The 25,982-nt window shown below is 59.3% G+C and overlaps 1 protein-coding gene across 4 annotated transcripts in view; it reads right to left on the bottom strand.

Annotated features, from left to right (window-relative positions):
- GRM4 (glutamate metabotropic receptor 4) overlaps positions 1 to 20,760 on the bottom strand; it is a 35,225-nt gene extending 14,465 nt beyond the window's left edge. Inside the window, exons 1-4 of one of the 4 annotated variants that reach the window (XM_032133106.1) lie at positions 20,668 to 20,760; positions 13,699 to 14,475; positions 7,455 to 7,671; positions 918 to 1,053 (exon numbers count right to left, since the gene is read on the bottom strand). In XM_032133106.1, the coding sequence (XP_031988997.1) occupies positions 918 to 1,053; positions 7,455 to 7,671; positions 13,699 to 14,217 (872 nt within the window). In that variant the 5' untranslated portion in view covers positions 14,218 to 14,475; positions 20,668 to 20,760. Of the gene's footprint in view, positions 1 to 917; positions 1,054 to 6,687; positions 6,860 to 7,454; positions 7,672 to 13,698; positions 14,476 to 18,354; positions 18,809 to 19,687; positions 19,793 to 20,667 lie in introns of those variants that run through there. The other 3 variants (XM_032133108.1, XM_032133107.1, XM_032133109.1) reach the window with 3 other exon arrangements.
- Between the last annotated feature and the right edge of the window lie 5,222 nt (positions 20,761 to 25,982).

Here is a 25,982-nt window from a genome sequence, read left to right as displayed (position 1 = left end):
AGTGATTTAAATCCACCCTGAGCCAGGCAAGAATTCCAGCTACAACCTTCCCAGTCCGTCCTTCCCATCTTCCAGGCTCCACAATCCAGGCTGGCACAAGGGTGGGGATCATGGAGAGCTAAAGCCAGATGCTGCAGAACCCCACTGCCCAGAGCTGCAATCCCATTTGGATGGGTAAATGTTTCCAGAGCCCTGATAACGAGACCTGCCATTTATCCTGCAAGGCAAATCCCTTTTCCCTCTCACCCCCGCCTGATGTCAGCTCCACAGACATTTCTATTAAGGAAGGAAAAAGAAACTGGGAGACTTTGCACATCTGATGTAAACTGATTTAAACTTGCAGTTTACCCACATTTACATAATGTTTGCTGATTAATAAATTAGACACTTAGGAAATCAGGGGTAGCTCCATGTGAATCATTCTGCTCCATAAACAACAGAGCCGCAGCCACTGCTTTGCCTGCAGAGCAGCTCATCACCCTCAAGTGTGGCCACGTCCCCAGCCCTGCTGGGCACAGAGTGCTGGGGAGGTCCCCAAAAGGTCCCTGAAATGTCCCCTAGATCTGTTCCTCTGCCACGCTGAGGCTGGGGCTGCACAGCAGAGCAGAAGCAGCACCTGGGTCCTGCCTTGGCCAGCTCTGAGCAGCGCCTGCGTGGTGTGAAGCAGCAGGTCGTGATATCCAGGGCTTCCGAAACCAATGGAAAGTGGGTTTTCCCTCTGTTGAGCTCTGTGTGGCTGTGGTTGGGTGGCAGCCACTTGCCAGGTGGCCACTCTGAGTGGGTCCCCACTGCAGACATTCCCTGCCACACCACACAGTGCATCCTCTCCCCACTGCAGACACATCCCGGTGCATCCCAGTGCATCCCAGTGCATCCCTGCCCAGACCTCCCTCCCAGCCAGGCCGGCCCCTCCACACCTGATATCATCCTCGTTGGCGAAGATGATGACGGCGCGGGCATGGGAGGTCTCCAGGAGGCGGCGGATGATCTTGTCAAACTCGCCCGGCTTGGGCTCCCTCGGGATCTTCACGGACTGGGCCACGCAGACCCCGCCTGCGGCAGAGAGAGCCCTGGCACTGAGACACCCCCTGAGTCCCTGTCCTCCCGGGATGGCCCCTCTCCCAGGGCTCCTCAGCCCAACAGGCAAAGGGGGTCTCTCCAGCGCTCCCACTGAGGGGCTGAGCACTTCACCACCTCCTCAGCCCAGACCCCCTGGCCACCACCCAACCCCCTGGGACACTTCCCCCAGCCCTCCCCTTACACCTCCTCTCCCCCTGCTCAGCCCTTCTGCACCACCTTCCCTCCCACCCTGCATCTCCACAGCTCCTCTCTGCCTCCCACCCACTCCTCTGGTACCTCTCACCTTCAGCCACCACCACATCACACTCTGAGCATTCCCAGGACAGACACAGGGTCCCGTCCCAACAGCTCAGTGAGGATTTTTCCAGCCAGTTCCAAGCACCAGCCCCTCCCCAGCCCATGATTTGCAAAGGGTTCTCCACATGGAATGGTCAAACTCTGGCAAAACCATCCCATGGGAAGAGCAGACAAGTCCTTCACCCCCGAGCAGCCAGGCCCTGCAGAGGGTTTATTCCCATCCCTATGGCACTGGCCAAGTTCCAGCCCAGCTTTCCAGGGAGCCGTTGCAAAAGCAGGTAATTAAAATTAAAAGAGACAATTGGAAGAGCGATTGGAAGAGCCCCCACTCTTCACTGCTGGGCTCCGAACCTCCAGCTCCGCAAAGGCAGAGCCCTCCTGCTCCTGCATTTCTGCAGATGCCAATAAAGAGAGAGATGGGAGAGAAAATTAAACATTGCGGGACCTTCTGGATGTAATTGATGGTCTCAATTTGCATAGTAAATGACACGGCTGATGCCTCCTGCCACTAACAGATCGCAGCTTAAGCAAAGGTCGCCATAATTACCACCCGGGGCTGGGGGAGATTCCCAGAGCACGGCCCTGGAGAGGAGCAGGACAGGACAGGGTGGGGACAGGCTCCAGGAGGCTTTGCTCCCTATGTGGGGCTGAGGGAAAACTGGGGAAATTTGGCCCCTTGCAGCCAAAAAGCAAGAGAAGGGCGATGTGCTGGGTGCTGAGCAGGCAGGGAAGGCTGCAGGGATGGGGGCACAGCATCCCCACCCCGTACCCACTGGTCGGGGCCTTCCAGGGGTTTTTTGGGGTTTGTTTTCCTGTGGTAAGAAATTGGGCCAATTTGCTGTTTGTTTCCCATATGGGGAGCCAGATGGACGGAGAGGAGGGATTTGGATAAACAGACAGATCAGCCAGGCGAGGAGGGCAGCAGCAGGCAGCGCCGGCAGGACAGGAATGTCCCAGCCTGGAGACACTCACCCTGGTCACCACCGAGCCCCCGGGCAGGCCGGGGTGTCACAGCACACTGCCAGGGGCCACCGTGCAGCTTAATTACAGTTTCCATGGCAATCAATGGAGAAAATCCAACCAAAGCAGCAGTTTGCAAACACTGCGAGCCTTCCAAAAGCCCTGGCACGGCCAGGCGGGAGCGGGCACACGTGAGTGGCAGCTGGGGGCTGGCACGGGCATGCACGTGAGTGCCACCGGGCACTCGTGCTAGGGAACATCTTCCTGCAGAAGAAGATGGGTCCATAAATAAACAAGAAAAGTGGTTAAATCGATGGCAATTCAGAAATGACCATGATGTGATTGGGCTGCTCCGTTAAATCAAACTAACGAGGAACGCGGCTCCTCCAGGTGACAGCCTGCTGGGCCGGGGAGCCCCTTGCTCCCACAGCAGATGCTAACAACGTTTTTGTCTTCTTAATTAATGAAAACTTAATCATGAACAGCAAGAAGTCCAGGGGGTCAGGGGGCAGTGGCAGAGCTGTGTGGTTTGGGGAGCTCTGTCTCTCAGCACCTGCATTATTCACACCCCCAGCACCGCAGGCAAAGGGGATTTGCCAAGTGATGCTCCCACCGTCTTCGCACAAAAATCCATTTAGTCCAAGCACTCCTCTAAAGCCAGAAATCAAAGTGAGGAGGTGGCGGCAATGGAGGGGAGGCGACCACTCTCTGTGCTCCTGTAGGATGGCACAGCACTGCTCCCTGCCTTGGGACACAGTGTGACTCTGGGAGAAGGCAGCAGGTGAGACATGGGGACCCCTCTCCTCCCCAGCTTTGGGAAAGGACCAAAGAGGGGCAGGAATTACAGGGATGGGGAGAACATCCCACCGGCAGTCCGAGGATGCTCAGAGGAGATCCCGCGCATTTCGTCGCTGGTGGCACAGGACACAGAGCACCCGCGGCAAGAAACAGCCTGGAAAACCCAACCTGAGCCCGCTTCCAAACCTCCCCTTCCAACGCTGCCTGCGCCATCCTCAGGCACGCGGCCCTGTCCCTCCCATCCCGGTGGGATCTCGCCTCCCCCGGCATCGCCAGGGGGCCGGGGACTCTCCCGATGCCGCTGGGGGTAACCCTGTTGTCAAACACGGGGCAGGCTTTAATCTCCACCATTAAGGCTCGACGGGAGCGCAGCCGCTCTGGCTTCCCCTCTTGATTGCCGGTGTTTAATCAGCTCGGGGTTCAGGGGGTTCCGCCAGGGCTCCCGCAGAGCCGGCGCCTGCCGAGCTTGGAGCAAGCAGGGACCCGGCTCAGCCGTGCTGGGAACAGTGATGTGGATGTTTCCCCCACCCCGGGCACCCCGAGGAGGGATCAGGCTCTGCACAGCCCGGCAGCGACGGCATTCCGTGAGCAGCTGCCTACTCCCAGCTCCCGTCCTAACTCCAGCCTTCCCATGAGATCCCCAAGCCCAGAGCCGTAACTGGGATGGTGGCCTGCTCCCCTGCCCCGGGACTCGTTATTTGTGTCACTTCAAAGCCTCCAGGAAGCAACTGATTGCAGGAGAAGCCATTAGGGACAGAGATCTGCGCCCTCTCCTGAGTGTGGTGAGACCGAAACGCTGCGGTCAAAACTCCTGCCTCAAGATTTGGGAGTGGCTTTTTGGGGGTCGACCTCCTGGTGCAGCCACCGCGAGTAATGAACCCGGCTGGAACCAGAAAGAGACAGCCAGGGATGTCACACGGGGATGAGCAAACACATCACAAGTATACATCAGGCTCTTAGCTAAAAATATGGAGAACTCAGTGAAGGATGAAACAATAGAGGGGGTGGGAACATGATCCAGGTACATGACTGAGGAGTCCTGCGCTGGGCTGGGAATGTTCCCCTGTTCACAGACCCAGCGCTGCACATTCCAACCCTCGGCACAACGCGTGGCACACGCCGGCTCCCTCACACCCACGTCCATCCCAGGCCTCATCTCCACGAGCTTGGAGACAGCAGAGACCTCAACAACGCAGAGCCAGAGGCTCCTGGGTGGGTCTGTCCAACCACCAAAATGATGCCACGGGTCAGGGGCGTGGGGAGATGCTGGACAGAGGGGCTGGAGGTGGGGACACCAGGGACACCTCGATGCTGGCCCTGCTGCGCACCTTGGCGCGCAGTGGAAATCCAGCTGACAGCCACTGCCAGTGCAGGGTGCCCTGGGGGAGTGGGATGGGTTTGGGGAGCAGAATGCACTTAAAACCCTTAAAAATGGCTGAAGAAAACACATCCTTTGCAGACTGAACATCTCTGCAATGCTAAAACCCAAAAAGCAGCACTCAAGTGAACAAGAACTCTCCAGCCACCAGTGCAGCCACCAGCAACCTCCAGAGGCCAACAGCATCATCACCAGAGTGACTGCAAATATGGATAAAGATATAAAGATAAATGAATAAAGATGTAACAGCCACCCAGGTCAGCCTGTCGTGGCAGCCCAGGGCCAGCCCCAGCTGCAAGAATAACCCATCTCCAGGGCGAGTTTCCTCCCCACATCGCTGTCAGAGGTCGCTTTGTGCCTCAAGCAGAACCGTTTTCCACTGCGCCGCGAAGCTTCAACGTGAGGCTCTGCTAAAAATTGAAACTGAAGGTCAAGTTGATAATGCATCAGAAAGCAAACAGCTTGAGTGCGAGCTGCTAACGACAGCAATGAGCATTATTGCCTGATGGAAATAAAACCCGACTCTGAAGGCTCGGGCTCAGCATGAGAAATGAAGCAGAGCGCTGTAGGGAGAGCGGGAGCTGCTCACCCTGAGCCGGGTGGGTGAGGAACCCCCCGGGCAGAGCCAGCGTGGGGGGCTGGGGACGGGGCTGGGGCTGTGCCTGGCAGTTCCCCCACCATAAACACCCCCACGGGGAATCTCCACCACTTGACCAACAGCCAGCCAGCCCCTGGCACAGGCCAGATCCTCACTCAGCTGACAGCCCCGACAGGCTGGAGGCCCCTGGAAGCAGCGACAAATCGCAGGATCCTTTAGGCTGCTGGAGAAATGCAACTGAGAGCCAGAAATATCCCACAGAGGGCACGGATCCTTCACCCTTTCCCGATGGATCTGTGCTGGTGAAAAGGTGTTTGGTGCCAGCAGAGCCCTTTGCACAGGAGAAGACAGAGAGGTGAAGTGGGCTGAGCCTGGCTCTTCCTCCAGCACGGCATTGCCACCACAGCTGGCAGGGCTGGGGAGGTTCAAATACATAAAACAAAGGGAAAAAAAAGAAAAAGCGTGGGTTTGGTCCAGCCTCACCATTATTCACGGCTGTGGCTCTACTTCCATGGGCAGAGCAGCGTGGCTGACACCCCACGCTCGCTCCCAAGGGAGATGCTCCAGGGAGCAACTCAGAACCCACCCGGGGCCCCACGCTCAGGCTGCACAGGGCAGCTCCCACAAATCCCCGTGGTCCTGCAGCGCGTCAGGGCCGCAGCATCACCTCTGGCACCACACGGGCTGCCCTCACACCGCAGGCACCGTGGAAATCTGATTTTTGATAACTAAATTATCACTAATGCACATAATCGCCAGGTTATGTGGATACCCAAATTACAGGACTGCCGCAGCCCCGGATTAACACGCGGCCGCTTTGGCTCTGTGTGTGCTCCTTTACTCTGCAATTACGCTGTCAGATCATTAACATCTGGTTAGAGGAGCTCATGGGAACCACAGGTATCTCAAAGGAGAAGAGCTCGTGCTGCAGCAGGGCCTCCAGTCACAACCACCGCTCCTTATTGGTGCTCTGTGGAGGAGCAGCGTGGATTTGAATCGTGCCTGTGCATCCCCCCGGCCACCCCACAGATCCCCCGGGGGGCTGCACCTACGGAAGGGCAGCAGAGCATCCCTAGCCCCTCCCCAAATGTGCCAGGCGCTGTTACACACGCCCAGCACAGCCCCTTTGCACCTGCAGCTCCACACATCCCCTGCAGCCACCGCTCGGGAGCATCCCCAGGCATCGCTCCTTGTGAAGCCACAGCCCCGTGAAAAATATTCCTCTTTTCAAGTGAAAATCCTGAAGAGCAGCTCCCGAGTTGGATCCCCAGATGGGTTTCTCTGCATACTAAAAGCACAGCCAGCTCCGGTGCCAGGGCACGCGCGAGAGAGGCGGAATTAACGCTGCTCCTATTTATAGGGCTTTGATTAGGAGCTCGTCACCTCGAAGTTTTTATTCCCTTTATCCATTTATAAGGCCATAACGCAGTTTGACTGGCTCCAGATAGGCCGGTGTCCCACCGACTCTGCCAGAACCTAATGTGCCATTCAGACACACTTAGCCTGTAATAAGCAGCAGCCTGCGCCCTGCAGGGGTTTAACTGCCTCAAAAAACACCCTTTACCTCCCATCTCACCCTGAGCAGTGGGGCCGACGTGATGCCAGAGCCACGAGGGACCCCAGTGCTGTGCCAGCCTCTGCCTGGGGTCTGGGGGCAGCTCCGAGTTGGTGGTAGCAGCACCCACAGCAGCGATTCCCGGGGCCTCCTCGCCCATCCAGGGGTTGATGTTCAGATCCCCACAAGCTCCTGCGCTGCTCCCGAGGCTGCTAATCCCCCCTGAGCATCCCAGAGCTCCCGTCAGCAAAACGCTTTCTGCCTCCAGACAAATCCTCCCAAAGAGTTTTGCTGAGCACGGACTTTCTGCCTGTCCAAAGCCCATAGACAAATTAAAGCACCTGCCCTGGGGGATAATTCCACTAAAATTGGGTGAAGCTCGTGGTGGTGCCAACTTGATTTTCTGTTAAAACCTGGGAGTATTTGTAGAAGTCTTGTCTTCTGGAAGGCGCCCAGTGCTGTGGCTCAGGCACAGAGGGAGGGGGTGAGACCAGCTCGGCAGAGCTGGGGAACAGGGAGTAGGATCTCGAGATGCTTCCCAAAAGCAGCCTGCCCTGCAGAGTGGAGGCAGCCCAGGATTTCTGGTCCCAAGCCTTGCTGGAAAACTTGGCTGCTTGTTTGGGCAGCCCCAAAACCCACATTGCTCCAGGGTCATGCCCCAAACCGCACCATCCATCACCTCATCCACATCCCAGCTCAGCTCAAGGAGTCCAACCAGACACATGCCTCCATCTCATCCTTTTGTCCTCCTGTCACAGCTGCTCCCATCCTGGGAGAAATCCACTCACCATCCTCCCTGGACTTTTGGATGAAGGCCTCCACCCCGCTTTCACCGTAGCTGCCCTCGGAGGCCAAGGTGGAGACGTAATTCCACTTGAGGGCTTTGACAATGTCCACCATGGCCTGGGCCTGGTAAGTGTCCGAGGGGACGACGCGGGAGAAGAAGTCGTAGCGGCTGTTGTCGCTCAGGTCCGGCGCCGTGGAGGCGTAGCTGATCTGGGGGATCTGGGGTGGAGGAGGGAAAGGCACAGCGTCAGGGCAGGGAGGTGGTTGATGATCTCCACCCCACGGCCGTGCCCACGCTCCCAAGCACTGCTCTGGGCCAGAGGGAGGTGGGAATTGAGGATGAGCATGGGGCAGGTGGAGCGTGTGCCACCATCGGGTGCTGCAGGGGACATCGGGGCTTGGGGACCACCTGCAGCTCAGGGACACCCAGCAGGACCCCAGAAGGGTTTTCTGAGCATCCAGTGTGGGAGAGACCACAGAAAAAGCCGTGATTCTGCCCTGGCCGGCACTGCCAGGGTCTCCCTTTGGCTTCCTCCCCAGGAAGGACAGATCCAACCCTTCCTGCCCCCCCACCCCCAGCCCTAAATAAGCCCTTTAAATTAACCAGAGCCGCCGCACCTCTCTGGGCACATTGGAATGATTTAGCACCGCGGGATCAGCGATGTTTAACACTTACACAGCACTTTCCATCTCCAAAACACACCACACATCCTCATTTATCTTAAAGATGGAAAAGCCTTATTAAATTATCAAGCCCGGGTTCTCCCCACCAGCTGTGGGAATCCGAGCTGCTGCAATAAGCCCCAGCCACCTCACTGGGAGCCCGGCTGGGGAGCTGCATCCCAGGGATCAGATGTGCACCTGGGCCACCTCACGGACCCTCCTGAGTGTCCCGACCCTCCTGGCCCCACTCCACCCTCCTCCAGTCCTGCACCTCCCAGTTCCTCCTTTGTTTCTCTGTGATTTCCCCTCTCCCACTCCTGCCTCTCTCTATTAAATGCGATTCCGGTGTTATAAACCCACGACTCCACCTGAATGCTAAGAGGCCCCCGGAAAGGAGCAGCCACCCTTCTACCTGCCTGCGAAATAGGAGATGAAAAAAGGGAGAGATGGAGCAGGAGTGGGAGAGGGAGAGGAAGGAATCTTTATCAAGGCACAAATAGGATTACTCCCTGTCACAATCTGCTTTGTGCTCCGTTCCGAGGGGCTCTGATCTGCTCGTTGGGGATCTGTGACTGGAGCCGGTGCATGAGACTCCATTAAAATTCTGCTCAGCAGGTGAAGCACTCGCCTGGCAATCACTCACCCTGGGGGGAGCAGGGGGGCTGCTCCAGCCCAATCCCACCTCTTCCCTGCAGGATGGACACGCGCTTGGGATGGAGGCAGTGTCCACAGCATGCCCACGAGGGCACAGGCAGCAGCAGTGCCCACATCAAAGGCGATTTGGGGGCAAGGATGCACCCCATCCCTTCCAGAGGGTCCTTTCCCAATGATTTTCCCTCTGCCGAGCGTTTTGGTTTAACCTCTTCTGCAGGGCACTGGCGATGGAGACTTCCCAGTTTTCCCCGTGCCATCACCATCCCATCCAAGCTCCGACAGCCTGGGATTAACCCCTGGCCTGCCCATCCTGCTCCAGCCTCAGCTGGAAAATAAAGCCCAGAAAATACCTGTTGATCCACAGGCTACGGACTGGAAACTGTGTTTTAATAAACAAAAGGAAAGGGCTTTTTTCTCTCGCTCCTCTGCCTTGGATGAAAGTGAAAATAAAATACCAGTTCCCAAATGACCATTTCATAGATTTCTTCTGCCTTTTCTCCCCTCTGCCTTTTTGATAGCCCAACTCCTGGCACCAGCTATTTTCTGAGATAAAAGACAAAAGTCCTTTTAGGTACATAAAAGCAAAACGCAGGCAGAGAATTCAAGGTTCTTAGAAAGAAGGATGCAGTGGGAAGAGGGAGCTGGAAACATATCTCAGCTGCGTATTTGGGCACTGGTGGTCCCTTGTCTGGCTCATCTCCAGCCTGGGACACTGTGTTGAGGAGAAATCAGTGGGACCAGCTCTCCTGCACCCCAAGAGTTCCTTGTCCCACCAAGAGTGGGGAGTGATCCCAGGGCCAGGGGGCAAAACCCCCTTCCTCCTCTTGTTTTGAACCGAAAACCATCACCCAGAAGCACCCCCAGCCTACAGAAACATCCCTTGGGGTAAAAGAGATGGTGGGAGTGGGGGTTGAGGGTCTCATCCTGCTCCCCCAGGGGCAATGGACTCCAAATGCACTGGAAAAGCTGGATTTGGTACCCATCAATATCATCCATCGTTAATGAGGCTCAGGAGCTGCTGTGGTGTTTTCTCCACCGGTGGGAGACAGAATCCCCCAAACGGGGAAGAATTAGGCAAAGGTGGCGATTTCAACACATCCCAAACCAGACTTAAACCATCAACATCAACATCACCCTGAGCAGGCAGGAAGGAAGAACCAAAAACCAACCAAAAACCAACCAAAAACCAACCAAAAACCCCAAAACCACTGCAAAGCCAGAGCTGGGCACACTGGTCAGGAGCACCCCATGAGCAGGGGCTCCTGCACCGAGACCCCCAATGCCACAAACAGGGTCAGGAGCAGCTAATTCCCCCCCCATAATTATTAATTTCATGCATATCTTATGCAAACCCCTGGTTCGCCGACAAGATGGAATTGATTTAATTAGAATTTCCATCATCGAGCCATTTGGATGGCAGCTTTTAATTAGGGAGAGCGTAAAGCACCACAGGGCCTGGAGCAGCGAGGGGCTGAGCAGGGCTGCTCCGAGCTCGGCGTCGGGATGGAACAAGCCGCAGCCCCATCCTGCTGCCCCTTCCCTGGGCACGGGGTCAGGCCCAGGATCCTGCCCTCAGCACCTCCTTGGAGAGGGAAAAGGCAGAGATAAAACTCTGGGAAACACAGCAGGTGCAGGAGGATGCTGTCCATGATCCCTGCCGGACCTGCCACCACCCATCCCGCGCCTCCTCAGCAAGCCGTGCCCAGGGACCCCTCACAGCTGGGGGCAGCCCAGGGGAGCCAGGCAGCTGCAATTTGTTTCAATAAGCCCAATGAAGAGCAAGGAAATGAAGTGGCAGCAGCGGGGGATTAATCAGAGCCTCCCCCGGCCGGCTGCCACCTTCCCGCTCGGCGAAGGTTATTCACCCGCTAAGTGGGGACGCGTGGTCCTGAATCGCTCCATCCCGCTGCCGCCCACAGCCTCAGGGCACCCTGACACGAGCCGGGGGGCTCAGCACTGCCTCGGGGGGCTCAGCACTGCCCGGGGGGCTCAGCACCAGGGCCCGACCCAGCTCTGCACCCGCCAGCCCCAGGCAGCGCAGCCTCGTGGGCCTGCAGGTGCCGAGTGCCCGGCTGCAGCACGGGCAGCGCCGTCCTCAGGTGAATTATTCATGTTGTACCACAGCCCTGCGCTGCGGAGAGCGGCTGCCACGGAGGAAACTATCACCTCAAAGTGCCTGGCACGTGTCAAGCCCATCCTCTGGCTGCTCACCTCACGCTGAGCACTTGGGCTCCATCTTGTCACAGGTCTTTATGGATGGGGGCGAAAAACGCATCTCAGACCCCAGTGCAGCTTTTTGGGGATCACATTTGAAGGAGAAGGGCCTGGTTTCCTTGGCACCATCACCACCGTGGTGGTTCAGGAGCCAGTGGGTAGAGCTGGGGCTGGAGAGGCAGCAGCAAGGGGTGGGAAGGAGCTGGAACGTGCCAGAGCGCTCTGGAAGTGACGGCAGAGAGATGCTATCGCACAGAGCAGGGAGCACAGATTTGGGGAGAGGAATTTCTGCAGGCAGAGCGACGAGGAGTGATGAAACTGGCTTGGACACAGGATGCCACATCTGCAAGTGGTTCCACTGATGTACAGCTTTAATTAGGAGGCGGCAGCTAACGAAGGACCCGTTATTTATTTATGTAGTGCAGGAGCAACAAAAGCCCTGGCAGGGAGAAGCAAAGCCGGCCTGGCGGGGAGGGCTGGGGGCTGTGCAGGGGGCGGAGCAGGGATGGAGCAAGGACACGTGCACAGGAGGGAGTGTGGGATGGGACAAGGGACCACAGCAGGGAGAGCATCATTTTGAGACAGGGAACAGCCACCCCCACTGTGCACACGGTCACAGGAGAGACAGGGAAAATCTGGGGGGGCTGCTGTGCCCCCATCCCAGGCAGGGCTCTGCAGGGCTTGTGTGGATTCCTCGCCTTGGTGGACTCTAATTCATTCCATGCCACTCGCTGGATATGCTGGAGCCCTCCCAGGTGTGCTGGAGCCCTCCCCAAGAACCACTTGAGCCCTTCAGGAAGCAGAGCACTCAGAGGGCACTTGGAACACCCCACAGGGAGGGTCCCCCTGTTCCAGCTCCCAGCACTTTCCACCAGCATCCCCGTGCTGGGGGAGCACCGAGGGGGACAGGAGTGACACAGCAACACGGGGCCAAGCGGGAGCAGAGCTCCAGCAAGTGCCATGCCCCAAGGAATGGGCAGAGGCAGCTGCCTGTGCCCAAGGCAGCCAACGCTTTGCTGAACCTCGGAGCAGAGTCACCCATGCTTAAAGGTCAGCGGCGGCGTGAAATGGAAGTCGCCTTATTCTCATTTTAAGCATGTCCGTGCCATAAAAGCAGTGTTTGAGTAACAAAGAGCAGCAGCAGCACTCGGGTCGTGGAGGGGGGAAGAGGCTCCAGAACCCCCAAACCCCCAGCCCCTGCCTGCTGCAGGAATGGCTGTGCCCAGACAGGTGGGACGAGACCCCGGTCCCATGGGAATGGTGTCCCTGTGCTGGGGACCTCTGAGGAGGGCACCAACCCCCACACCGGGATCCACTGCTGTCTGGAAAAGGCTGAGATTTTCCTTATTCTCCTCTCCCAAGGGATTTTGAGGTCTCCATCCTCCACCTGCATTTCCTCCCTGCCCCGTTGGGCTGGGATCAGCTCTGGGTTAAAACTTCTGGGGCTCAGGATGCACCACCAGCAGCACCAGAGCCTGGCTGCTCAGCTGGGGCAGGGCTGCACCTGAGCTCAGTGACATCCTCCTGTACAGGTCACAGCTCTTTGCCCGAGGACCAAAACTGGAGGAGAAGGGTGAGGGGGAAAAAAGAACCTAGAAAGGCTGTACTTGCCCCCAGCTCCTCTGACTGTCACTCTTCTGCCTCCTTCCCCACTGCCAGCCTCCCTCCTCCTCTCCAGAGCAAGTATTCAATCTTTTTGTCTCGGCAAATAGCTTTTAAGTTCCTCCCACTCCCTCTAATTTATATTATTTTAATTATTGAATAGCCCTCTCACTCATCGCCTGGAACATTAGCACGTTTTTTTAAAAAAAAAGGGACCCAGCAAAATCAAACTCCATCAGCGATCTGGTTTTTCCGTCTCCACTAACAGCTTCCAGCCCTCCCAGGAGGGCACCCAGCTCTCAGCATGCTGGGCTGGCAGAGGAAGAGGGAGGGGGAAGAGAGAGAAGGAAACAGCACCAATCCTGCAGAACACAGGGGTTTCAGGGTGCTGGGAGAAGGCTGAGACGGGACTGGGGTCCCCATTGCTACTGGAAGTGCAGAATATTCACATTTGTCCCTCATTTCTGCAGAAGGGCCCTTGTTCACACACTCTGCAGCCCAGGGATGTGGCTGGGGATAAATAAACGTACAGCAAGGAGGAAAGGAATTACCAACTCCTCGGCATTCCTGCAGCTGGCACGGAGCAGGAGAGAGAGCCCTACTCATCCCACCACAGCCCGAGCACCCCTGGGGCTGGTGGCACAGGACAAGTGTCCCCAGCCTGGCTGATGTCCCCCAGGCTGGAGCAGAGCAATCTCAGCTGTCCCCTGCCATCGGCCATCGCTGCCTCCAGCCCTGTGGCTGCCCAGTCCTCTGGCTCAGGTGGGACCTGACATTTTGGGGTATGACCCACACCCCTGATGGAGCATCCCCCATAACCGGTACCAAACCCGCCCTCAGCCCAGCTCCCCATCCAGCCCCCGCCACGGGGCGGGAGCACCAGCTCCACGAAGCCGGGGGAGATGAGACAAAAGTCCTCCTGCTCCGAGTGTCGTCACTGGAGGGGGATGGAGGAAGGGATCCCCGGGGACGTGGGGGAGGCAGGAGAAGCATTTTAACAACACCGGCTCTGCCTCCCCCCAGCTGCGGAGGAAGAGACACTTGTGGAGAAACGCTGCCAAAGCACCCGCGGGGGTTTTGCCAAGGGGTTCTCTTCACCTGGCCAAGCCCTACCTTGAAGAGCCGCAGGATGTTGGCCACCATGATGGACACGGAGCTGCCCGAGGCGCCGATGACGCCGACCACCCGCTCTGGCTTGGTGATGATGGGGGGTCCCCCACTGACACAGCGCACCTCGGTGCTGTCCTTCTCGATGAGGGCCTGCACGAAGGTCAGCGACTGCTCCAGGGCGTGCGTGTCCCGCGAGCACGTGTCCAGGATGCGGGCACCCAGCGTGATGTTGGGCAGCAGGTCGGGGTCGTTGTTGATGCGGTCCAGGGCGAAGAGCATGGCCTCCAGGCGATGGATGCCCTTCTCCTTCTTCAGCTCCCCGCAGGCTTTGCCCTCGGCGCCCCGGCCATGCACGGGGAAGAGCCCCCCGAGCGTGATGTCCCCGTCGATGCGGATGGAGTTCATGTGCGGGTAGCCCTGGCCTTTGGGCTTGGCGGCACCCCCGGGCGCCCACCCCCAGCTGCAGGCACTCAGGAGGAGGCAGAAGGACAAACGCTCCATGCAAAAGTGACCCCCACTCATCGCCAACGCCGTGCTGGGGCAGAGCTCGGGCCGGGAACGCGGCGGTCAGGGGGCCGGGCTGGGCCAGGCGGGCAGCATGGCTCCGGAGGGATCGCGCTCCGGCACCATCAGCAGCTCCCGACGGCGCTGCCGGCCCCAGAGGAGTGGAGGGAGGTTGGGATGCAGGAGGGTGCCGGGGTCTGCATGGCTACACCAGGGAGGAGAGACAGCGGCAGAGACACGAGCCCATGCAAAGCTTTGGGTCCTTCCTCTGGAGACCTTGGAGGGACAGGGGAAAAGAGGAGAGAGAAAATTAGGCAGGAGCAGGAAGCAGACATTGGCTATTCCGGGCTTTCATCAGGGAGCTGGCGGAAATTAGCACCGGGGGTTATTGCAAAAAATAGATTTGGGATTTGCTGGGTCTTTGATTCACCCCAGGGGTTTTGGCTTAGCCCAAATCGCATCTGGGCAGAGGGGCTGGTCAGGGCCTTGTGGACACTGCCCCACAGAGCAGGACAGGTCAGTGACCAGCTCGGGGGGGGGGGGGGGGCCTGGAACTCTGTCCCGACCTGTCCCCTCTTAAGGGAACTGCGAGGTTGGGACAAGTCCCAAGACAGTGCTCAGAGTGGGGCAAACCCCACACACACCCCTAGCCCTGGTCACTGCCTATCTTAGAGCATCCCTCCTCTTTCCCAACGGGTTTTGAGCCCCACAAACTGAGCTCTGCATCCTCAGCGAGAGCCAGGCACTGCCAAAACCCAGCATTCCGGATCCGAGTCACAACCCAAAGCACCGTGCTCCTGCCGCTCTCCCTTCAGGCCACTGATTCCTGAACCAGTAGCTGCTTCCATTATCGACGGCTTCCAGCAGCAAATATCGACAGCACCTGAGCTGCCCCTGCCCCAGCAGCACAATCCCTGCCTCAGTTTCCCCCCGAGACAGGTTCCCCCTCGTGCCTATGCCCACCATTGTTCACACAGCAGCTGCTGATGGATGCTGAGGGCAGCGCATGATTAATGCAGGCACCAACAGCAGCATGGAGCCGAGCAGGAAAATGCATTCCCCAGGCAGGACGGGCTGCAAGAGTGAGAGCAAGGAAACAGCTTAAATTCATCTCAGCTCAAGCCCAGAGCCGGCACCCAAGCCCACGGACAGACGTGGATGGTTCTGTTCTGCCGGACAGAACCTCACCAGCCCCTGGGTTGCTCCCGCTCCGCAGCCATCCCAGCCAGGAGGACCCTGGCTTCAACTCACCTCCATAAATTATGCACCTCCCTGCCCAATGCAGCTGCTTGAAGGCCCATCTCCAAAGCGATTCTGACAGCCGGGGCTTTTAAGGAACCAGAATCACCCGAGCTCTGTGCTTCCAAAGGCTGGGAATGCTGTAGCACATCACCAGCCCCAGCCCGCCAGGAGAGCCCCTTGGAGCGTGGCTCTGCTCGGATGGGGATCAGGGACACGGATCAGCCCTCTGCGTGGTCCTGTCCCCTCTGCAGGTACCACCCCACGCATCACCAGTGGGCATGGAGCAGGGGAATGTGGCTCCTGGCATGGCCTGGGAGCGGGTCAGGCTCTGCCCGTGCTGGGGAGGAGGAGGATGGGGAGGTGAAGGGATGCTCAGACACCACAGCCGCCTTGGCAGCCCCACACCAGCTGAAAGCAGGTCACTTCTCCCACCCTCATCCCTGGAGCTGCAACATTTCTGCCCATCAAAGGTGGGATGCTCACACCATGGACCCGCTCCCAGGAAAACCCTCAGAGCCCACGGCAGCTCCCGCAGAGCTGGCAGTGCCCCCAGAGCCCACTGCCTTTCCCTTTCTTCTTTTAAGCTTTTTCCCTCTCTGTTCTCTCCCCTTTGTGGCTCCTTTGATCATATAATCTGAATGAACTGAAGGTAAAAATATCACGGCAGGCAAGAAGAAAGCGCAAATAACAGGGAGAGGAGGAGGGAGCTTGTTCGGATCCCTCACAGAATCATTGGGGGAGATGGAGCTGGAGTTACCCACTGAGCCCCTGCTGCAAACGGCCCAGGAAGGGGTGACAGATGAGCACCCCTGTTCCCTCCACCTGCCTCCAGCAACCCCTCAGCCACACACAAGTCACTGCTTCCACACAGCCCAGACCTTGCTTCCACCATGCCCGAGCCTCCCCAAAGCAGCTGCTCCACCGGGGGCACATCTGGAAGGAGATGCACATCTGGAAGAAGACACCTGCCTGCAGCAGGTACTCATGGAGCAGAGAACAGCCTTACCTACACGCTCCGGGCAGCGAGGGGCCAAAGCTGCCCTCCTGCCCCACCTGCACGGCTCCTGCCCCACCTGCGCGGCTCCACAGGGGCACCCCGAGGGTGGGAATAACAGGGTGGGACCATCACTCAGCGTGGTGCTTATCCCAGCCCCAAAGGAAGGAGCAATTCTGCTACTCCAACTTCCACCAGTGAGGACGGAGCCTTCCCATCGCCCTCATCCCGGCTATGCCGCAGCCTAATCCGGGTCTGGGAAGTGGCGCAAATACCAACCAAACCGAGAAGATCTCCAGAGCCCGGCCGTGGGTCATCCCCTGCCCGAGCCAGGGTGGGCTGAGCAGCGCCAGGGCGGAGGGAGCCGGTGCCGGGTGCTGTGGGTGCTGCTGCCCCGGGACACGCAGAGCCCCGCGGGTCCCGGCACCCCGGACACGGGCCCGGGCAGCACGGTGGCATCCTGCCCCCCTCTAGTGGTGGTCACCGGGCCACCGGCATCGCCAGCCACGGAGGGCCCTGGAAGGAGCAGGGGAGGGCTCAGCTGGGCAGGCCAGCCCCTCTTGGGGCGACCTGGTCCAGTGGAAGATGTCCCTGCCCATGGCAGGGGCTGAAACTGAATGAGCTTTAAGGTCCCTTCCAACCCGAACCATTCTGTGATTCCATGAAATCAAAGTCTGATTAAAAATTCCCCCACATCCCAGAGATCTCCTGCTGCAAAAGCCTCTCCAGTGCCTGGGGGAGGAACCGGCCATCCCAGGCATCACCTCTGCGGCTCCTTGACGCAGCTCCTCCTGCACGACCCCGCAAGCACTGCCCAGGCTGGACTGTGGTGGGACACGCTCCAGACAGACTCCGAGCAGACCCCGCTCCCCAGAGCTCTGCCTGCAGCAGGATCCATCGTCTCCCAGTTCAGAGCCAGGGCATTTTCTGGGGCTCGTTAAACCCAGCAGAGGCTGAGCTGGTTATACAGCCCAGGAGATGCAGGAATAATCAGCCAAGAGCACCCAGCACTCACCTGCACGTCCCCATCCCCAGTGCCAAAGAGCCCAGCACCACCAGCACCAGAGACTCCAGCCCAGCCCTGGCACTGGGAGGGCTATGCCAGCTTAAGCCACACTGGATCCTACCAGCTCCAAAGCATCTTTTTGAAAATCAAGGCTATTTCTTTCCCCACCTGCTCTTCCTCCAGCCAGCAGGCAGCACAATATCCCAATTAGTGTACACTCACTTCCCGCTTGCAAGCAGCTACAGGGAACTTCGCTTGGCTCCTGGTCTTTTTAATTACAAAAGCTCCATGAAGTAGAGCAGAATTGAGATGTGGACAGAGGGAGGGGACGCCAGGTTAAGTTCTCTCCCGACAGGCAAAACCTTAAGTATTCAGGTCCAGTACCCCGGCGTTCGCTCGGAGAAGCAAGGCCACGGCTCAGCAGGCAGCAGTGAGCAGAGCCCCCGGATTGTGCCATCCAAACCCCCCAATGAGCTCCAAGATGCAGCCCCTGCCCCAGCAACCCCTCGATCGATGCACAAACCGATATCACAATGCTCGCACAAGCCCGAGCCCATCACCAAGGTGCCAACTAGTCCTCTCTGCACCCGGGTCCCGCCAGCAGCCAGCTCAGAGCCCCATGGTGGGCAAAAGCTGGGTACAATCACCCACCTCACTGCCCAGAAGCATCTCCTGAAGGACGCTGAAGTCCAAACAAAAGTGCTCCCATAGGGCGCAGATCAGATCCAGGGAATATTTATCACACCGTATTTATATATGTCCTTAACTGCAGCAAGCCCTCTCCTTCCGCCTCCCTCCCGCTGCCAAGCAGGTCAGGGCTAATCCCTCACTTTGAAGGATGGGATGGCGCAGCGGCGGGGGAAGGCGAGCAGGATCCAGCCCCAGAGCAAGCGGAGAGAGAACAGCAGCTCACCTTGCGGGCAGGCAGCGCGAGGTCTCCGCCGGCAGCCGGCGCAGAGCTCCAGCGGGAGCGGCTGGAAGGAAAGGGAAGGGAAGGAGCCACCGCTCGTCTCCGCTCCTGCCACGTGCAGCAGAATCCCGCAATTAATTTTTTATCGCCATCTGCAATTTGGGACCGTGCTGGCTCCGAGCGAGAGCGCGGCCTGACTGCCGGTGTCCGGCAGTGCCCGCGACAGCACGCGGTGTCCCCGCTCCCCATCACACCTACGCCCTGACACTGCGGTCTGGCAGTGCCAGCCCCTGCCCACACCCCCCCGGCGGTGACTCCAGAGACCCCCATCCTGAGCCGGGCTCGGTGCGGGGCCATCCAGGGAACTGCAGGGAGGAAAACCCTCCGTGAGACGCAGCGCCCGGGAGGAAGAGCCGGTGCCCGCAGCGGGCACGAAGCCGGGGAGGGCGACGGGCGCGGGTTCACGTATGTTATAATTAGGACCTGCCACTTCTTCAAGCCGTTGCCTTTCTGGGAAGAGCTGGAAGGGGGTGGCTGAGCTGACAAATCCATCCTCCTCCTGCCTGATGCCAAAGTTGAAGCACGTGATGCTCTTTTTCGGGGAGCCGTTAGGCTCCTCCGCAGGGTGATGCTGCCCCTGGGATGTAGGGCCAGGCCATGGCTCCACTCGAGCTTCGATTCCCACGGGAAAATCCCCTTGACGCTGCTCTGACACCCCGGGGTGTAGCTCAGCACCCCTAACCCAGTGTCTGATGCCGTCCTCAAAAGGGTTTTGCCCGTAGCTCCCCAGCCTGGGGCAGCTGGAGCCACCGCTGCCCATGGGGACCCTCTGCCATCACGGAGAGGGACCACCCTCACCACGGCCCGCAGCACTGCCCCTCCAGCTCGGCCAAGCCGGCCAAAATCAGGCGGGATCTCTGCACATCCCATCGCACCGAGCCTCCCGGCGCGGAGGTGTCAGGTCACCGGGAAAAGGGTCTTGTCCGGGCTCTCCCCCCTCCACAGCCTTGCCCAGCGCATCCCCCAGCTCATCTCCCCGCTGCCTGGTGCGGATAAACGCTGCTTACAGGGAGCCAAGGCAGGGAAGGAAATGAGCTTTTTCTTTTGGCAGTTCTCGTGGCGTTTTCCCGAGCTCCTCGCTGCATTCAACAGATCAGCTCTGCTCCTTGCCTTCATCCTTCCATCCCTCCGTCCCTCCCCGAGCCCTGCCCGGGGCACACGGCCACTGCCGGTGGGTTCCTGCGGTGACCGCCAGCCCTGCCTCGTGCCACCCCCGGCGAGCCCCGAGCCACAGGTCACCTGCAGCGCGATGGCGATGGCAAAGGCAGTGACTCACCCGCAGCCTCTCCGTCGCAGCCGCCGCCGAAGGCAGCGGGCATCCCCCAGCGCCGGAGCAGCCCACGGAAAATCACCCGGCTGGGAGAGCACGGCAAACTCATCACACCGCGGGGAGGAGGAGGAGGAGGAGGAGGAGGAGGAGGAAGAGGAGGCCTGGCGGGGCTGCACCCGGGCAGGCAGTGGGAGAGTTCTCCGGTTTTTTCTCACGGCTGCCAACTTCCCCAGCGGCTCCCGACGCCTCAGATCCGCTCGCCCGGAGAGCGCCAAGGAGCGGGAGAACACTCCGGAGAGGAAACCGACCCCGTGCTGGAGCGGGGCTCTGCCCGGCCCAGGGGTGCCTCCGAGCGGTCGCTCCGGCGCCGGGGAAGGGTCTTATCCCTCACAGCCCCTCCGAGCTGCAGAGGCAGCGCCTTCAGCTCTTCGCCGCCCTCCTGTCCCCCCTGCCCTGCGGCGGCTCTGCGGGCGCTGCCCGCTGCGGCGAGGCGAGGGCAGCCCCCGCCGGCGGCTCGGCCCCGGTCACGGCCACCCGCCCCTGCCCGCCGCCTCCTGCCCCAACCCCTGCCAGCCCCCTCCGTCCGGACGATCCCCCCAGCTCCCCTCCCGGAGCCCTCGCCGGGCAGTGGGCACCTCTGGGGACAAAGGTGACAGGTTGGGGACCAGAGCAAGGGGTGCCCTCCGTGCCCCTCGAGGAGGGGAGCAGCGGGGCGAGGAGGGAGCAGCGCTCCGCAGTCCCCAACAATGAATAATGCGATGAGTGGGAGAGCGGGGAGCGCTGGGGGTTCCGGGCTGCAGCCCCCGCTGTCGCAGCCCCCCCCAGCCCAAAAATAAGAAGGAAAGGCGAAAAATTCGCCAGAGCGTTGTGCAGGGGGGGAGCGGCGAGGCTGTAGGACGGGAGAGTTGGGGGCACTCCAGCCCCGGGGGAAGGTGCGGGGGCACCGGGAGTCCCGGGGATGCTCCCCCCGCGCCGCCCGCACTTACCCGCGGGCAGTGCCAAGTTGGCGGCGCCGCCGGCCCCGTCTCCGCCCGGTGCCCGGTGCCGCGATCCGCCCCCGGCCCGGGGGCGCGGGCAGCCCGGGGGGGCCCTGCGGCGTGCGGCGGGGGCGGCCCCGGCCCCCCCAGCCCCGGCCGGGCCCGGGAGCCGAGCGAGCCGCAGCCGGGCGGGACCCGCCGCGCTCCGCGCACCGCAGCCGCGGCGAGGAGGAGGAGGAGGAAGAGGTGGAGAAGGGGGAGGAGGAGGGGGAAGACGAGGAGGGAGGAGGAGGAGGAGGAGGAGGAGAGCCGGGGCCGGGGAAGTTTTGCATGAAGAGGAGCTGGGAAGCCCGCCGCCGGCTCTGCCAGCCTCTTAAAGCACTAGCGCAGCGCGGGGACCCCCACCCCGGCCCCCCCCCCCCGGCTCCTGGCGGAAGGGTCCCCCCGCCAGGCTGCTGAGGGTCTCCGGCTCCCTGCAGTGACAGCCATCCTCAAATTCCCTTTCCCAGGTGGGAGCAGCTCCCGCAAGCAGCGACGAGGGAGGATGCTCGTCACCCCAGGCCGTTGCCCTTCTCTTCTCCCTCCCATAAAACGCTGTCAACCCCCCGCCCCGCGGAGCTCGGCTCCTGCATCGCCTTCTTTCCCCATCAATCCCCCCCGCCAGGCCCCGCGGCTTCGAGGAGCCCGTCGTGCTGTGTCGATTCATTAATCCAGAGAAAACACAACCCCCTGGTAATGGCCATTGACACATTAACTGCTGCGATCCATCACGGTAATGACACGGCGGTGATGGCTCGGTCACCGGAGCAATTAGGGCACACCCCGGCTCTCACCTGCGGGCACGCAGGGCTGCCAGAGCTCCCAGCCCCTCCTGGAGGGACCCATCCGCGCACACGAAGCGGGGTCTGGCTGCGGGAAGGGCTCTCTGCCCCCTTCCAGCACCAAAGAACCAAGCACGGACCACAGACACGCAACTCCAGCCTCATCTCCCCTAAGGGGTGATTTGTGTTGCTCGTTTGTAACAGCGAAATCCCAGCCCTGGTGAGGGTCAGCCAGGGCCCGGGCGGGCTGGTTGCCCTTGGAAAAGGCTCCTTTTCACCCAAATCCTGGTTGGGAGGCTGGAGAAGGAGCCGGTTTTCCAAAAGCCCTCGGGACTGCCCAGCTCCAACGCAAAGCTGGGCCTTTGAAAGAGCTCTGGGCTCTCCAGTGAGATGCATCTCCTGAAAAGCTGCCCAGCCACCCTCCTGCCATGGAAATAAGTGCAACATTCCCATGGATCCAGGTGCTCCCGGGATGCTGCCCAGAGCGCCGTCTCCTGCAGAGCGGCCAGGCTGTTGCAGTGATTTCGTTTACAGCAAGAACCCGAGTGCTGCTCGTTGTTACTCTGCTCTGGCGGGGCAGGGGAGGGCAGCCTGGGGGGCACGGCCCCACACAGCTCCCCCCTCCCCGTGTGAGCATCCTCAGCCATTCCAGCGCTGATGCCAGGAACTGAAGCAAAAGGAAATCTGCACTGTGGTCGATGGGGAGGGGACATAAAGACCAAGCCCCTGGGAGGACAGGACCCCTGTCTGCCCCAAGCCACGGCTGAGGGGACTCCAGACACCACAGGATAAGCCAGGCACAAATCTCTCGCCAAAAGTCGCTTTTAGAGGCATCCTAAGGTCAAGGTCCCTGCTCGGAGTCGGGTGAAGCCCTCAGCTCCTGGGGATTTCTAAGACGTGTGTTCACCTTCAAGGAGAAACAAGGGTGCTCTGCTCACAGCCTAGGGTCTCACAGCACCCGGCCACAAGGACACCAGACCACCCTGCTCTGATCTGCCCAGCTCCCAAAGAATCCCTGGGGGAAGGTGTTTGGGATAAATTCTGGAGAACTTCGGCCTCGGCACCACCTGAGCTGCTCCAGCAGCCGGCTCGTTCAGGAGTGCCTCGCTGCTGCCCTGGCTCCGATAGAAAATCATAATCCAGCCCCCCCCAAAGGCTTGGGAACATGAATCCCAGGGATTGCAGGACGCCCTTCCCACCATGGCTGAGCTGGCAGTGCCTCCCTTCTCCTCTCCGAGCCTCACGGCCTGCACGTCTCCCCTTCTCACACCCCTCTGCCAGCCGTCAGAACCCAAAACACCGGCACAGCGCTCGTGTCACCATCGGGAACGTCAAAACCCAATTAACATTTGGAAATCCAGCTGAAGCCGATGCTTCCCCCGGCACAACGGGAAAAGCCACAACGTGGGGGCTGAGAGGACGGTGGGTAGGATGGGAGACGCCCCAGTGATTCCAGGGGTGCAGCCCAGGTGTGAGGTTACCCCGAGAGCGGCTCTGCAAACCCCACAAAGGTCGCTGCGAGGGCTCCTGATCAGTGCCTGAGTCAGAGCTGATCAAATCCTCCAGGAGAGTTCGATGCCATCAGCAAATGGACACGGAGAAGTCTGCCAGGATCGATATCCCCTCGGCAGGCACAGAGCCAGGGGAACTGAGCAAGTCGCTGCCTCTCCTGCCCCGGCGACAGGGCTGGGGGTACAGCCCGGGCCGATTCCCAGCTCTGTGTTCACCCAGGGTGCTCCAGCACCTCCAGGGCCCCCAGCAGCTTTTCCCTGAACTCCAGGGCTCACAGGATCCATGCAGGAGACTCTGCATGCCCTGATCCCACTCATCCCACAGCTGTCCCCAGACAGGCACAGCTCCGGGCCCGCAGCTCCAGCCTCCCGCTGCCCTGGCCCCCGGCCAGCTGGGAAGGTCACCATGTCCACTGCTGAGGCCACCGAGCGCCATCCAGGAGACACAACTGCTTGCAATTTGATTTTTTTTTTTCTTTTTTTTTTTTAATATAGGAAAACTTGAAACCGCATCTTATGGACTGGACATTCCGGCTCAGCTCTGCAAAAGGGCTTTGAATAATTTATGGACAAGCCACCACCTCCTCCTTCCTCCTCATGGGTCACTCCTGTCAAAGAGATGGAGGCTCAGGAATCACACCCGGGGGCCGCATTGCCAGTGCCTGCAATTGCTTTGGGTGTGGATTCAATTCCCTCCTGGATAGAAGGGTGCGGAAAATAAATCTTTAATTCAAAGTGAAATATTAATAGAACTGTAATTAGCTGTAATATCTACACAATTAAAAAGCAGGAGGCCCGGCAAGAGCTATTTTCGTGTGTGTTTAAAGAAAAACAAGTTTGCAGGATAAGGGGTGGGGGTGGCTAGGGATGCTTTTCCAGTGTCCCAATTGTCTGAGGGAGAAACGTGGCCAGGAGGAGCAGCAGCACGGGGACACGAGTCCTGCCAGTGCTGGTGGCGCAGGAAGAAATAAAAGGCCAGGTTGGAAGAAAAGAAAAGAGCAGAAGAAGGATTTGAGGAGAAAAAGAAAGAAAGAAGAGCCACAATGACACTTTTGTCCTGCTCCTTGGGGATTTTGCAGCAAAGGGAAGATTTTCACTGACGTCAGGCAGAGACGAGCCGTAGCAAGAGGACGGGGTTGGGAAAAGTCTCTGTGGAAGTTGGCAGGGAACGAGTGGGGTGACCCTGGCTCAGCCCCCACAGACATTTTCCAGCAGGAATTGCATGAGCTGCTTGCAAAAAGCCGTCAGCTCCCCCTGTGCTGGGTAGTTACCGAAGGGATAAACAGAACTGCAAAACAAAACCAACAGAACAATTCGTCTCGGCCCCTCCAAAAACACCTAAATAATAGGCCAAGGAGAAAAAAGAACAAATGAAAAAACAGCCTTGGGTTTCTCTCCAGAAGAAAGAGACTCCCACACACCCCCGGCACATGAACGTGGGTAACAGATCTGGATCTTTCGAGAGCAGGAGCGGCACTGCTTGTGCTCGCATGGGCTTGACATTCACACATCGGGTCCGTGCCTCTCTCAAGGAGTGGGGATAATGGGATGCCGAATGTCAGACCACTTAAATATATATATAAAACTCATTATACGCCTCATGACTAACAGATCTTGATGGGAAAAGTTGCATTTTAAAGAAATGCGGGGAAAAAAAAAAAAAAAAAAGCAGCCCATCCGGGCTTGCGGGGAGGAATTAGCAATGAACGAGGGATGATTCGGCTGCAGGCTGGGAGTGATGACAACTCCTCCTCCTCCTCCTTGTGAGGAAGGCTCCTGCAGCTGTGCCAGCTCCCTGGCAGCCCCCTGGCTGCCCTGCACCCACTTTGGGGGCTGCCACGCTCCCACCAGACACTTTCCTGCAGCCCAGGGTCCTGCCTGGCACCCACATCCCCCAGCTGATGTGGGACCCCCAGAGAAACCCCAAGTGATACCAAGGAACCAGCCCTGCCTCTCTGAGGCCACCGAGGGGGACATTTCCTGGGCTTCTGGGCTTTTCCCCCACGGCAGCAACGAGGGGATGGAGCACACTGGGGAGCTGCTGCCTTGAGGCAATGCCTCTCTCTTGCCCAACCTCCTCTTGCTGCAGCCTCAGAGCCTCTTCTCGGGGGAGTTTTCCTCTTTCTTGGGTGCATCCAGCCTAAAAATTCCCCTCGGTAGCTCAGTGCTGCCGTGACAGGAGGACAAAGGACCCGTGCCTGGCTATGGCCACTGGTGGAGCCCGGAGCCGGGCAGCACCATCGCTCTTTTCCTCTACAACACTTCCACCTAACGGCGAGAGAGCCGGCGAGGAGACAGCCAGCCCAGGGCAGGGGGCCACGGGGACACCCCCAGGAGCAGAGCAGAGGCTGGCACAGCTCAGCACAGTGAAGGACCCCGCCAGTCTCAGACCCCAGTAAAGAAGAAGTTGCTGCTTTGCCCCCAGGCCGACCCCGTGAGGTGGTCCTAGCATCTCCAAAAACACAGAATTTTGTCGGCTCTGTCCTCTGGGCCACATCCTGCCTCCCTTCTGCAGCTGCTGCTCCAGCATGGCAGCGCTGGGAAGGAGCAGAGGATCTGGGAGCCTCGGAGCCCGCCCTGCACCCCACTCTGCTGCTCACAGGAAAACACCAGGGCTGCTGCTGGATGTGCCCTCCAGTCTGATGCCCTCAGTGCAACTGGTGAACTGGTCCCATCCCAGTTAGAAGGGGTTGCTTTATAGAAGAGGAGGAAAGAGCTCAGGCCCAGGGACATCCTGAGTGGCCAGAGGTTATTTTGGGCAGCGATTCCTCTGGATTTGGGGTTTAAACAATACAGAAACATGAAAAGCTGAGACACAATGTTCTCCTGGAAATCCCTCGTCGTGCACCATCAGCAGCTTTTTGTGCTGATGCTTCAGAGAGAGCAGGACCTGCCCCCAAACCAGCACCTTCAGAGGCACCGGGGTCCCAGTGGTGCCACTCTGCTCCCTTCCTGTTTTCCCACCAGTTTTGTCATTAAAGCCAGAGGTGTC

Source organism: Corvus moneduloides, chromosome 24, assembly GCF_009650955.1.
Source record: "Corvus moneduloides isolate bCorMon1 chromosome 24, bCorMon1.pri, whole genome shotgun sequence".
In the NCBI taxonomy this organism is placed as follows: Eukaryota; Metazoa; Chordata; class Aves; order Passeriformes; family Corvidae; genus Corvus; species Corvus moneduloides.
The sequence above is the reverse complement of the archived record's forward strand: the minus strand, read 5'-3'. Positions and strand labels throughout refer to the sequence as shown.